The sequence below is a fragment of the Bos grunniens genome, chromosome 14 (assembly GCF_055505025.1).
Source record: "Bos grunniens cultivar Pamir isolate PY7600 chromosome 14, Bosgru_T2T1.0, whole genome shotgun sequence".
Taxonomy (NCBI): domain Eukaryota; kingdom Metazoa; phylum Chordata; class Mammalia; order Artiodactyla; family Bovidae; genus Bos; species Bos grunniens.
Window position 1 is genome coordinate 17,694,740 of NC_141178.1, and position 14,640 is coordinate 17,709,379.

General features: G+C 37.0%; 1 protein-coding gene across 31 annotated transcripts in view; it reads left to right on the top strand.

The window, feature by feature from the left end:
• The window catches only part of VPS13B (vacuolar protein sorting 13 homolog B), an 805,974-nt gene that overhangs the window by 623,440 nt on the left and 167,894 nt on the right, over positions 1-14,640 (top strand). For 30 of the 31 annotated variants that reach the window (XM_086336078.1, XM_086336091.1, XM_086336075.1 and 27 more), the window contains one exon: positions 1,356-1,751. In XM_086336078.1, the coding sequence (XP_086192204.1) occupies positions 1,356-1,751 (396 nt within the window). The remainder of the gene's footprint in view (positions 1-1,355; positions 1,752-14,640) is intronic. The other variant, XM_086336079.1, reaches the window with a different exon arrangement.

Sequence of the window (14,640 nt, forward strand, 5' to 3'; positions counted from 1 at the left end):
CTTCCCCCATTGGTGGTGATAATGTTCTGGAATTAGATAGTAGTGATTAGTACACAATCTTGTGAGTATAATAAGAACTATTGATTTGTACACTTTAAATAGGTAAATTGTATGTATATGTGAGTTAATATGTCAATAAAGATGTTAAAAATAATTTCTTTAAATTAGGGTGTTTATTTCCTGCTTAAATAAATATAGGGAACAGAGAATATTTTAATATTGCAGAAGGTTGACTCAACTGTCTGACCCTTTCCAGTGGACAGTTAGCTAGAAGCAGTTCTCTCAGAATTTTGCTTAGTCTGATTAAAGAAACCCAAGGAAAGACACACAAGAGGAATGGTACCAGGAGCAAGCCTGGGTAGCCAGGACGAAACTCTAAGGTGCTGAAATCTGAAGAAGATGAACAGAGGTCCTCCTGTTGAAAACAGAATATGAGCTTTGTCTGCTTGATAATTTGCTATTCCTAGCTTCATCTATGATTATGTCTTGTATTATATCAGGCTCCAGTGAAAAGAATACTTAATTAGGTTCAGTTAAACTCAGCCATTTACTGAACACATACATATGAGAAACGCACTGTGCCAGGCACTGGGTATAAAGATGAGTGCCATACTCTGCTCTCACGACCCATATAGTCTTACATCTTATTGATGACAGAAACGGAAGCGAGAATGCAAAAACAGAAACGTCTTAATGTCAGGTGATTAAGTGACAGATAAGGACGACATCTGGTGTGTGATACATGTAAAATGGAGTTTAAGAGATCTCAGTCTACCCAGGTTACATTGGATGAGATATTTGAAACTTGTTCAACACAGAATACAGGGAAAGATGTAGGGACTTTTCTGGGTTTTAGCGAGTTGAAGAGGAGAAACAAACGTTTTTGTGTATATACTTTATCAGACAGTGGTGGGGAGGCTACTTCAGTTAATCAGTTGGACAGATTATTTGTTAATACCAGTATTTGTGTCAAACATTGTGCTGGGTTCTAAGGCAGGTCCTTTTAACCCCAGAAGGAAGAATGTCAGTCCAGTAACAAACTGGAAAGGCTGCTCAACTTTGCCTCCAAGTAGAGGGTAGAGGGTAGATGTCCATGTGTGGCCTTCAGTCTTTAGGAACAGACAGTCACATGATTGGAACAGGAATGTAGGCAAGAGAGTAGTGCAGGAAAAGTGTTCCTTCAAGTAACTACATGGAAAGAATAGGTGGTAAGTAAAAGAATTATAACATCTTGGCATCCTAATGAGTCCACAGTACAGGTGTCGGGAAACTGAAATAGGAGTTTGACAGGGAAGTAAAGGCTTATTTGCAATAAGAGAGCTTCAGTAATTTTCTTACCCTTTTCACTTCTACAGCAGACATCAACTTGGATATATCAAAGCCTTTGAAAGCAAACCTGAGTTTTACCAAGTTGGATCAAATAAACCATTTTTTGAAGAAGATAAAAAATGTACACAGCAAAGCGTCCTCAGCACCGTCAGACACTGTGCTGAGTAAGGATGCGCTTCCAGCCTCCAAATGTTACCGTGGGAAGTTATCCAAGCTTAAAGTTCATGGTGATGGAGCACAAAAGATTCCATTTCAAGAAAACATATGGAGAACGATTTCCTGCTTTCAAAAAATTTCTGTTCATACTACTCAGATTGTGGTCTCCGTGGAAACTGTCCCCCATCCTAATAAACCATGCCTGTTGGCATCTTTATCCACCGTCAGTGGAAGCCTTAATGTCAAAGCAGCGCAGAAAGTACCTGGTAAGTCACAGTAAAGGGGCAAGAGAAATGTCAATGACTTGTTAACATCTAAAACTGCATAATGTTGAAGGTTTGTATTATGTAGGGGCAAAAAGTTTCAAGAACCATTAGAGATGGGTACATTTCTGGTTTCTTGCCTTATTTTAAAGAAAGTGCTACAACAAATTATTTAAGCCTAAGTATTTTATGCCCCAAAGTGTTCTTGTCTACCTCTTCAGGCGTGTTCCTACAGACTTCTTTAAAACTGTTCATTCCCAAATTTCTTTTTACCTAACATAGCTGTAGCGGAAGAACAGAGTAAGCATCAGGTTTTGCAAACCATCCAAGTAGTAGCTTTCAAAGTGTAGTCTCGGAACCAGCAGCATCTGGGAGCTTGTTAGAAACGCAAATTCTGACTCTACTGACCTACTGAATCAGAAATTCTGGGCATGGCGCCCAGAAATACGTCTTCCAACAAACCCTACAGGTGATTCCGATGTGCTCCATTAAGTCATTGGTAACAATTTATTAAAAAAAAAAAAAAATTGCTCTGGTGGCGGAAATGCTACACCAAAAGTAATAGAAGCCAAGGTTCAACTTTGCAGAGACAGTGCCACTGAAGATTCTCAGACAGCAACACCTGCAAGGAAAGGCCCTGCTTCAGTGCCTAGCTGAGCAAAGGAGCCTGGACCTGGCAACTGAATGTCCTTGACGAGTGGAGAGGTGAGAAATTAATGGGCAGTGACATCTACATTGTCCTCTTTTGTTACCATGCCTACATTGTTTGGTGCTTTTTCACACTGAATCAAAAAGAGTAGGTAGAAGGAATGTGAGGAGAGGAAGAGAAAAAACAAGGTAAAAGTGGGGAATAACCATTTTCAATTACAGAAACTGCTACTGTTAAAGTTCAGTGCACTGAAGCCGGAAACTCTGCTCTGAAAGTAAAAGTAGCAAAAGGAAAACATTTTTTCCACTTTAATTTGGAGGGAAGAAGTGGGGCTAGAGGGGTAGTATAGGGGATAAAGTAAATCCTGAAACTCTATGCAACTCAGTTGCTTACTAAAAAGTGGCAGCTGGGACTAATTGTATAGTCAGTTTGGGCACAGTAGTTGACGAGATAAAGAAGCAGTTTTGTAGTTGAGAAGTATGAATTTTAGGCCAAAAAATAAATGATTTATTTCTTTCTTACCAGAAGTATTTGTGACCAAGCCAGCTTAAAAGCACTGTATTTTTTTATTGTCTTAAAAGTTAGAAATGAAAAATGTAAGGTCCATGGTACATGAAAGACTATGAAGCACTGAAGGCTGCAATGTCTGATTTATCCACAAATAAATTACAATCCAGACCACACTGGGACCATTCCCACATCTTTCCAGTTATACCTGAATCATAGCAAGGAAAGGTTAGGACTGAAGTAGAATGAAAGCATTTAATATATACTGTGCTCAGTCATCCTCATTTCTTGTTTCATTCATTTGCTATTCATATTCAATAGTGTCTGTTCTCAGTAAGTTTCTCTAAAATATAATTAAAATCTTCTCACTGACCTTTTCAAAGTAGTAGATGCATTCTGGTTGTGTAACTTGTTTTTCCCTTTAGTACCCCATTCTTTTTATAGTTATAACTCTTAAATCTAGTTAAATGCAGTAGAAACTATACCCTTGACTAAGAAATACTTTATATAACTATAATCTGTAGTGTGCAGCAAATGTTCTTAAGTAGTTACTTGCATCAACAAATCAATCAGATTGAAGTTAGCCATTTAATTAATATGGATAGAAATAGTTTTAGTATGAGTGTAACAAATACCAAATCTGTTTTATCTACATTTCTGCTTAATGTGATGGCATGCTTGAAAAAAAAAAGAAAACAAAGTTGGCAAAATAATAATAAATTATGATTAAATGAAGTGAGATTGAAAGCTCTAGTTATTGTTGTAGGTTGATTTCTAGGAAATTATAATTAAGAGATTACTATGTATTTTTCAGACATTGATTTTCTACCAAGGAAAATTTTTAAGAAGTGAAATATAATTTAAGCTCTGAACATTCATTTAATTGTATATTTACCTATCTTAAAAATTCATGCTTTGCAACTTGGATGAAATATATGCAAATATATATTCAAGGTTTATTTTTGGTAAGTTGTAAAAAGTATTTTCCAGCCAAAAAAAAATGTCCTACCAGTAGTCGTATTTCTTTTTGTATTTTCCAGTGACATCGTTCTGTACGCAACCAGAAGTTTTAATAGTGTATCTTTGAGCCCAATGGAGTTAATGTCAGATTTTTATAGTTTGAATCTAATACAGAAATACTTAACTGTGTCTTTGATTTTACAGTTTATATAACTATTGTGACCATCTGCAGCAGCTGCACTTTTCAAATTATTTGCTGAACCAAATTGAGCACAGTGACAAAAGTAGTCATCTCAGATGTACTATTAAACAGAGAAAGAAAAAGGAGCATTGCTTTGGTACAGCATAGCCATCTGCTGTACAGATGTTATTGTATAGAATGACTTAAGATAAAATAATTGTAGAAAATTTTCATTAAAACCTCAACAATTTGCACTTGTTTATGCGAATCTGCATAACTCCCCAATGAGACAGCACACTTGGGGTTTCTTTGGTTCTCACTCACTTTCTCTTTGATCCTTTTTGATGTGCTGACTTTAATAAACACAGTCAAAAACACTGTGCAAAAACATCATGGAAAAAACTACAAAGGAACAATTATAGCAGCAGAAACTACTCTAATCCCTAACTTACGCAAGCTATTTTTAGTGAAATATTTTTTTTAACACTCTTTATGTGACAATGTTATATAAACAGGGTAAAACAGTCCTTTCCAGATGAGTTTTAATTTAGGAGCTGAAATAGATTTGTAATGCTAGAGGAATCTTACATTCTAAGTAATATTTAGAGAAACACAATTGGGACTGTGTCGTAGGCATGTTTCTTCACTTGTGAAAAGTACAAAAAATATTTGAGTTTGCCTGATGATTATATTTTTTTTAATCATCTAAACCGTCATAAGCTTATGGGAAGTGTGTGCAGAAAGGAAATAATAAAAGAATGAGAGAGAAAAGTTAATGTTCTCCCCCACGACATTCTCAGTACATTTAAATCTGAAATGCTTTTATGTTCATTTACTGGTTTTTACAACAAAATATGTACAGATTATTCTCTGAAATGTTTTCATCATTTGAAACAGAATGAAATGGTTAAATATTTTCCACTTTAAAAGAAAGTCTGTGAGTTCTTCTTAGCTTTCTGTACTATTCCGTGGCCCTAAACTATCCGAGTTTCAAGGGACGTGGGTTTTTTAAAATTCCATTCTACAGATGCTAGTGTAGCAGTGACTTATAATAACCCAACTCATATTTCTGCTAGAATACTTATATTCTCCCATGTGTCTTTGGTAAAATGGCCCTAAAGTTCTGATTTTAGAACTTTACATACAAGATGTAATGCTTGTATTTTTTTAAATTGGTATATAATCCCCAAAATTTCTATGATTGTGTATAATGCTGCAAAATTTTCTATGATTATGTTATTGATAACGAAATTAATCTTGTTTTAAATTTTTATCTTATTTCCTGAAACATTTTGAGGCAGACATTTCTTTTACTGTCCATTAAATCTGGCCCATTCTGTAGTATGTTCTTCTTAAAAAAATATAACAACCCGCCCCCCCCCCCCACCCTCCGCCCCATACACACACACACATCTCGTCTTTTTTGCTGTTTGAAGTATGGCGTTTTGGAGAAACCTTAAGTATATAGCTATAAATTCCGAACCAACAGTATAGAACTTTGCACAGGCAGGGTGGAGAGTGAGCTGCAGACTTTAGCTCTCCTTGTCAGAGTAAATTATGGCTCTATTAGGGCGGCACTTCTTAGATTTCGGCAAACAAGGGTACACAATTCAGGCTGTGAAATAGCTGGGCTTTAAGCTGCCTTGCTCTTTCTTAGGGGCATGCCTATTAGCAAGCTCCCTGTAGATGAGGAAAAGGGAGAATAGGGTATGAACAAGTTAGGTGGCACAGAGGGCTGGGGAAGAGCCTGAGTGAGGCCATCTTGGCTGGCATGTTAGTCCGAATCAAGGAAAAATTGCAAAAATCCCCTTTCCATAGGGACTTAGGGGACTTTCATCCATGCAGAAAGCAATAAGTTGAATTCCTAGTCAAAGAACTGTGGTTTAAATAACTTTCACTACCCCAGCCTCTGTCATCCATATGTACTTATCTTTGTGTATAAACAAAAAGTAGAAAGCAAGCAAGCATAACCACATTATTCTTCACGGATACAAATGCCTCTTCTCATGTTCACTGCATTCAGGACCAATAAAAATGTAAAGAACTAAAGCTCCTTTTCATGTCCTGAAAAGTGAAACTAGGTCATTAATTGATACAGAGCGGAGCTCCAGCTTTTCATTCCAGAGTCAACTGACTCTCCTGAGGACAGTCTCCTAAGGCGTTGTCATAGCCAGTGGATGCTGCAGAAATGCAAGTAAGCCTGAGGGGAAATAAAACATTAAATTAAATATGACTACCTAAAATAATATATTGCAATAACAAGCCATTTACAACACCCCAAAGATTTTTGTTACTTTTAGAAAGAAATAGCATCTTTTTCCAATGCCTGAACAATAGGAAATGAATTCTTCAACAGTTAAAGCCAGAGGACACACTTAACTTTTAAACAGCCACTGAGGACTGAAGTGGAAGTACAGCTTGTAGACAGCTATACAAATCACTAACAAACCTTAATGAATATTGGGTGTGGGCATCAGGGTCCTGTCATATTTGACACCGTGTCTCAAGTAGCTTAAACCCAACACTCAAGGAAAGGTGGAGACCTCATTGGGTCTGTAACATCTGGGGTTTTATTTGTCATTTTGGCATACCCAGCAAGCGCAAAAGAAAGAGTAAAAGGGGATTATCTTGACAATGAAATGAGTTACTGAATCTTGTGATAATGAAAAGCAGAAGAATTCTAATGCCTCTCTATAGTCCCTGAGGTAGAGGTACGTTTATGGTTTTGCAGAAGTAAAATGTAGGCAGGCAGAACAGATGGCCTAGAGTCTGTGAAACCTGACACCCCTCATCCCAGCACTGAGGACCACTATTAATCCTGGTCAGATTCCCTCCTATTACTTTATAACAAGGTTCAAAGTTGCTACTGATGAACTGGCCTGTCCTCCTTTTTTTGCTCTTAAATTACCTGTGAATTACTGATTTTTTTTCAATGATGATTTTTCTGTGCATAATGGTCACCTACTGAGACATTCACAAACCCATAGGATGTTCTAAAAATTGAATGGGAAATATGTGGAAAAAGTAAAGTTCTCATAACTTTTTTTTCCAAATAATGTCCCATTATTTTTTCCTCTAATACAGTGGGAAATAAAAAAGGTAAATGCCTAAGTCTCTTGGTGAGTAGTTTTTTTGTCCTCTCTCTTAGAAATTATATGCAATGGAAAAGAAATCCCAACATACAGATTTTATTCTCTTGGCTGTAATTGTTATCAATAATATATGATTAGATAGAATTTTGGACAATAATAAATAATGTTAGTACTGCTATCTTAGAAATTATCTTTTTTCACCCCCTCATGATATTAAAAAAAAAACTTACTAGTAGATATATGATGTTCAGGCATATTTCTATGGTCATATTTTTTTATTTTGCTTAACCAAATTATATGAAGTTGACATCTTTCATTTGGAATATTTAAAATTTTTCTGCTAAAGGGTTTATGTGTTTCTTTTTTTTATTGTCGCGTGATTTTTGTTATTCAGGTACACTTTTTTTAGTGCTGTGAGGTTACTAAGTTTACTGCTTTGGATTTTAATGGGAAGCCTTTAAATACCTTAGGATAGTAACTTCAGAAATTTAGAAGAAAACCACTGGGTGAGATTTCTGATGTGTTCATTTCCAGGCTGCCTGAAAAGTAAAATTCGTCCCATGAGCAGCCATCTTCAGATGTCTGAGCATGCTCATGGGCTGTGGCGCAGCGAACACCATGTACCTGCCCAGCCTTTCATAGACGGAGATGAGCTCATCTCAGACAGATAGCCATCTCCGACTTTTTCTTCTGATTAATCACCGACCTGAACTCCATTTGAACCTTGTTAGACAAAAAAAACAAGCAGAATTCCTGGCCCAAACTATAAAATATAATTAAGCCCTTTTGAAATGATGTGTAAAAGAACATTGCTATACCCCCACTTATAACCACTACCACCACCACAACCAATAAAGTTAAATCAAGCACTGCCTGTAATGGATTAAAATAATAAATGTTCCTGGATTTCCGTGTTTGAAGTACTTGAAGAAAACAGGCTCCCAGCAGCCCGGGTAGCTGAATGCAGGAGAGACATTTATTAATGACGAGTTCAAGGATTTGGCCTGTTTAAGATCATTACTTTGTGTTTACCGTGGGTTACACATCTCTTATATTTTTACACAGCCCACATGTGTCCGCGTGCAATAAGGAAAGCTTTTTTTTTCCAACAAAAGAATTGTTAATTGTGTAAATATGGTTTTCTTGGGGAATGTGGAGTCTTCGTAAGGCTCTGCTCCCTTCTAATGAGAAATCTGGCATAGTTATTATACTCTTCCAAGTAGGTTCACCTTCAGATCTTGTCTTCAGGTAGTAGTCTTCCTCCCTATTGTTTTTAGTTAAATCCCAAACTTAATCTAGATTCTAGAAAACTGTTGGCCTCGGGTTATGTATTTTAGAAGTGTGTCCCATCGCACTAAACTTTGTGCGTCTTATGTACTATAGGAAAAAAAATACTTTTTAAAAAAAACACTGCTTTTTATTTCTTCTCCTAGCTTTAACAAAGATATGATAAAGAACCATTCTTCTAGATTTAGATATATTTGAGGGAGTAAAGGGGACAACTAATAAAACTTTCTCATATACACATATTAAAACAGTGTTTCTTGGACAGGAGGGAAAAGGGTGTTTGAGACAACATAAATTCTGTTAATTAACAGAAGGATATCTCACTGTGCAAATGCTATTGGAGAAGAAAGTTTCCGGTCCTAGTGATTAGATACTAGACATCTCTTTCTTAATAATGTTTCCTTTGCATCCTAACAGTGGCACCTTATAAGTTAGTATTAGGTGAAATGGACCAGAATTATTGTCGCCCATAGCACTGGAACTGTGGGAAAAGAAGAGGGTTAGAAGTTACTCTTCTCCCACTCCACTGAATTTGTGACAGTATTTAGTTTTGCCTGTGGTCACAGCAAATTGCCTTCTCATCCACATAAGCCAGAAGGCTGTTTGCTAGGAAAGTTTTTGGCATAGCAACCCTGCCAGCGATGAGTGACTGAAGACACATCTTAGATGTTCTTTTGCTCTCTGGCTGGGCCCCTGGACCTGTAGGCTATGTTGGCCTAAGGTACCGAGACCAAGCAAGAGAGAGGGGACAGGAAAAAGCATTTATTGCCAACCCTGTTACCAATTGGAAAAATGAAATTACTAAGAGCTAGCTAACAGCAGTAGTTTTTATAAAGCAACATGGTGCTGGAAAGAGGCAGACAGTCTTAATCCCAGCCCTGCTACTTGCTGGCAGTTGATCCTGGTAAAAGTTACAACACAGCTCATTTCCAAAATAAAGGCAAAAACACTTAATCCACAGGGCTGTTGAGCGGATTAAGTGAGATAATGTACACACAGTACTCCACACATTCCTTGGCACAAATTTATTAAATTCCTCAATAAATATTTGTGTTTTTGTATCTTCCTCCCCTTCACTCTCCCATGACCCTTCACTTCAGTCATACCCCATGAATGCTGAGGTCGTAGAGCATTTAATTTTAGAGCTGAAAACTGTCTGAGAGATCACCCTCTCCTTTATCAGGAACACTTTTTATCCAGCTCCATCATCCACACATGCTGTATTTAGGATAAAATAGCTAACTTGACTGTACCGAGTTGATATGACTGTAACCAAAAAACTTAGTATATCTCAGTCCTGTCTCCAACAAATTCATTTAAGTTTCTTTGAGGATTTTTGAAATACTGAACATCCCTCATGGACCAGCATTACTATATGGGATTCCTTGCGTATCAGAGAACCCTAGGTTGAGGCCCATTGAGCTAGTCTGAACTCCCTTACTTAAGGATGCCGAGATTAAGTGATTTGTCCAGGGGTTCTCCAGGGTGCACGGGGAGCGATAACACATCTCCTAGCTTCTGGTTTCTATTAAACCAGTCTTTAAAAACCTGGATCACGTAGATGAATATCGGTTTCTAAGCCATTGCAGTGAATTGCTTAGGAAGCCATTTTGTTTTCAACAGTGTTTTGATACCAGTTTTTCTATTCATGTGACTGACTTAAAAAAAATTAATCCACCAGCAGTTTCCTCATTAAGTTAACTAGCTACTGTGTTCATCTAAGAAACTTTCAAAGTATATATTTACAGTTATTCTTTCCTCTATAAGCAGATTGTTACACACTTTCCAGTATGCACAGATTTCTTAGTCTGCTTTTTTTTAAGTAAAGCTACATGATCCAGTGAAGTTTTACTTCCCTAACAAACTGACACCACTGTAAAAACAGCAAGCATGGTGGCAGATTGGAGGGGAAGAAAGGGGCAAAGCATATCCAGCATTTTCCTTTGGTATGTTCAGTTTAGTTTTTCTAGGATCCAAGAGTTCTAAAACATTTCTCAAAAAAATACCTTTTCCAGACAAGTGAAGGTCAAAGTCATGTCCGATTCTTTGCAACCCCATAGACTATAAATAAAGTCCATGGAATTCTCCAGGCCAAAATACTAGAGTGGGTAGCCTTTCCCAGGCTAAGTATAAATAGCCTTTCTGCCTTTCTTTATGTGAAAAAAAAAATAAAATCTTTTCCTGCTGCTTATCATTTTTTCATGTCCAGAGAATACGTTTGGATTAGACTAGAAGTTCCAGCTTTTACTTATTGATGAGGCCTAGATGAGAGTTCCTGGAAATCTCACCAATGGGAAACCATCAGGTGCTTCAGAGAAGGGATATGTGTTAGCAGGTCGACTAGCCAACCGGACTTTAATTTTGAGAGCTAGACTTTTTAGTAACTTTGTTGGGAAGAACATCCCTGCAGCTTAAACAGTGGTGTCCATGTAGTTCTCTTAACAGTTTTGCTATATTTTGTTTCATACCTTAATCTTGTCCTATATTACAACTTTAATAACAGATACAGATATAGGCATATTACAAAATAGGATGTAATTAAATAAGATCTGAACCACTTACCTATTCTGATCAAGAGGGGAAAAACCAGCTATTTTCATGGTTAGAATACCCAAGTGCAAGGATTTCCCTGGCAGTCCAGTGGCTAAGACTCCGTGTTTCCACTGCAGGGTGCACAGGTTTGATCCCTGGTCAGGGAACTAAGATGTCACATGGTGCAGCCAAAAAAAAAAAAATTCTCAAGTGCCGGGTTTTTTTTGTTTTTTTTGTTTTTTATGCTTCAACATAATTAGTTGAAGGAACTAGAAATGAAAAGATTTCTAATCATCTTCTTTCGTGGACCAGACTTACAGAATTTTTTTCCTAGTCATCTAATCACTTGAAAAATTTTTCCTTTCTCACTTTCTGAGTAATCCTCGTGCTTCACTATTATGCACATTGACTTCTGGATGTATCTAACAATGCTTGCTGATTTTCTAGTAACCGTAGATTATTTCCAGCTGGATAAAAATACCTGGATATGCTTTGCTAGCACATGTCATCACTGAGTACTCTTTCTGTTGATGTACAGAAGCCTGATGTAGACCGCACTTTGCACAGTCAGCATGTAGATAGTAGGCGCCTTGCTAAAGATCTAGCAGAGATTGACGATGTAGGGCTGGCAGCATTTTGTAAACATTCTCCAAAGCAAGTGGTTTGCATTTATTAGTCTTCTGAAGGAGTATTTTAAAGGTCAGGAAACTATTTGTTCCTTGAACTGAATTTTTACATTCAATGAAAAAGTATGTCAATATGCAAACAAACCAAGATTATTTCTGTTTATCACACCAGTTGGTTCTGAAATTAACTTCTCCGTGTTGATACACCTCATTTACTTTAATTAAGTATCTGCCATTAGTTTGCTACAACTGAAATTAAATATATAAATACAGATCTTTGGACAAGGCCAGTGGAAGAGTCAGGCAGAGAAGTATTCTATTGAATGTAAGGAGGTAGAGAGAAGAGGGGATATGTTTGGTCAAAAATGACCTGATCCCACAGTTGCAGAAAGCAAGACAGGATCCTGGGTTGTATCCTGGGACAAGAACAGGACATGAAGGGAGAAACTGGTGAAATTTATATAAGGTTTATTAGTAGTGTTGTATCAATATTAATTTTTTGGCTTTTGAGAATAGTACTATAGTTTATATGAGTTGTTAACAGTAAGGGAAACTAAATGAAAGACATCAATTTTGCTGAAAGCCTGGAATTATTTCAAAATTAAATTTTACAAAATGACCTGATCAGTGATTGCATAAATAGCTTTAACAATATCCATGTTTTTTAAAATATTCATGCTTTAAAATTTTATGATCATTCTAAATCTTATAATTTTGCAGCATATTTCTTTATTTTCTTTTCTCATTATTTTTGGAAATTTACGGGAAAATTAAAAGTATGGAAAATGTAAAGATAACACATCAAAAGCCCATATACTCTTGAGCTAGAACAAATGTTAGCATCTTGTCATATTTGCTATATGTGAACACGCACACTGGTGCAGGGGAGTGGTAAAACTTCCACATTTATTCAACTTTTTCCAGTGTTTCAATGCTAAGAAGTTTGGTGGGTTTGTTTGTTTGTTTGTTTATTATTTTTACTTGTAGTCATTTTGTCCCACCTTGCATTAGTCCATTAGGAAGAAGATTAACACATGCCTTTAACTCACTTTCTGTTGCCATTTATTCCAGATTTTGAATGGATAAGTATCCATCTTAAATGAACTCTGAGTATTCTTTGTGGCTTTGGGTTTATATGTGTGGTGATAATATAAAATAAGATTCATTTCATCCCAAGAAAGATATTTAGTATGTTTCCTGATGGAAAAAAACAAAGAAAACAAAAAGGAAGGGATGATGTCCCGTAGGCCAGCTTCTCACAGAGTAAAAGAAAGGGGAAAGGAGAATTAATAACCCTGTCTTGAGTCCCAGGGATTATTTTCATATTTTGTGGTAAAAGTGTGAACTTTGGTTTAGCATTTATAAATGACTCTGTGAAATTTATCACCACTCTTTCTTATGAAGTGATCACCATAATCTCTTATTACTGGTCATTTACACTAAGATTAAAACCACTTGAACTAATATATTTTTCTCTTATTTTATTGTAGCTTTTTAAAAATGTAGCAGGAAATGTTCAGAAGGAAATGGAGGCTCTATTTTAAACTTAAAAAACGGTACTTGTGGGTTAACCTTTCTGTGATCCCACAAGTAACTGGATCTCCTCATCGAGGAGCAAAGCCACAGCTTTGGTGTGTGTAGCAGGTGTAGTGGATAGGTAGGCACGTGGGGATAAGTTAAATTACTTGCTTAAGTTTCAAGAGTAAACCACACCTAATTTCCTTGTAGGTGTAAGACATGAAAGAGAAGAAAGGAGACAGAAGGGACCAGGTAGGGCACATTTATGTCTACAGGTCATGTGTTTGCATAACGCCTTTAGGCAATGCCTGTTCCTACATCCTCACTGTCAACATTAGCGTCTTAATTCTCAGTATCCTCTGTGAGTTCAAACTCATGATCAGTGCTGGTGGACTTGAGAAATAGGCTGGAGGGGCTTCCCAGGTGGTGCTCCTGGTAAAGAACCCACCTGCCAATGCAGGAGAATTAAGAGATGCAGGTTCAATCCCTCAGTCAAGAAGATCCCCTGGAGGAGGACATGGCCACCCACTCCAGTATTCTTGCCTGCAGAATCCCATGCACAGAGGAGCCTGGCAGGCTGCAGTCCATAGGGTAGCAAAGAGTCAGACATGACTGAAATGACTCAGTACGTATGTATGTACAGACTGTAAAGGATTAGAAAAAGTAAGAATAGAGGGAGGGGAAATGAAGAGGGAAAGAAAATAACAGGGCCTTACAAAAAAGGTGTTCAATTACATATTTGATTTAGAGTGAAAGAACAGACAGCAGATAAAATGAATAAAAAGCAAAAACAAAGTATTTGTATGATAATAGGGAAGTATTTGTGTTTTTCAACAGTTCCCTTGCTTAACGGAGTCAATATTATACATATTGTTGATTGTCTTTTTTTTTCCCCTCTCAATGAGATCTCAGAACTTGAAGCTGACAAATTGAGGCTTGAGGCTAACAAATGGCAATATCTTGTGATGTAAAAGAGAATGGCAAATCATTCACTTTATCTTTGTGTATACCCCACTGTATGGTAGATAACCAGTAAATTTTGGTTCAATGACAAATACATACCTGCATAAATATCAAGTTAGAAGTTTTCCAGGATATCCAAATTCTCTATAGACAAGTTAGAAGCATGGGAGTAGCACTTATTTAAGAAATGAGGCATAGTTATGGATAATGTCCTAAGAAATTATCCTTAAAGCCATGATAGTAAAGAAGTTCACTGAAATATCCTGCACAAGGTGGCTGCCAGCAGCCTTCATTTTCTTGACTTCAAAACCGGAAAGCAAGAGAAATGGTTTCTTTCCCCAAAGTATTGTGCCTCACTGTGTGTGTGTGTGTGTGCGTGCACACACGCGGGTTGCCATTTCCTCCTCCAGGGGATCTTCCCAACCCAGGGATTGAACCCACATCTCCCTTTTCTGCTGTGTTGCAGGCAGATTCTTTACCAGCTGAGCCTCACTGTTTTTCATTAAATCTCATGTTCATTCTTGAACCAGATCAAACTCCAGTGAGACTCAAAGCTGAAAATCTAGAAAGTTCAGCA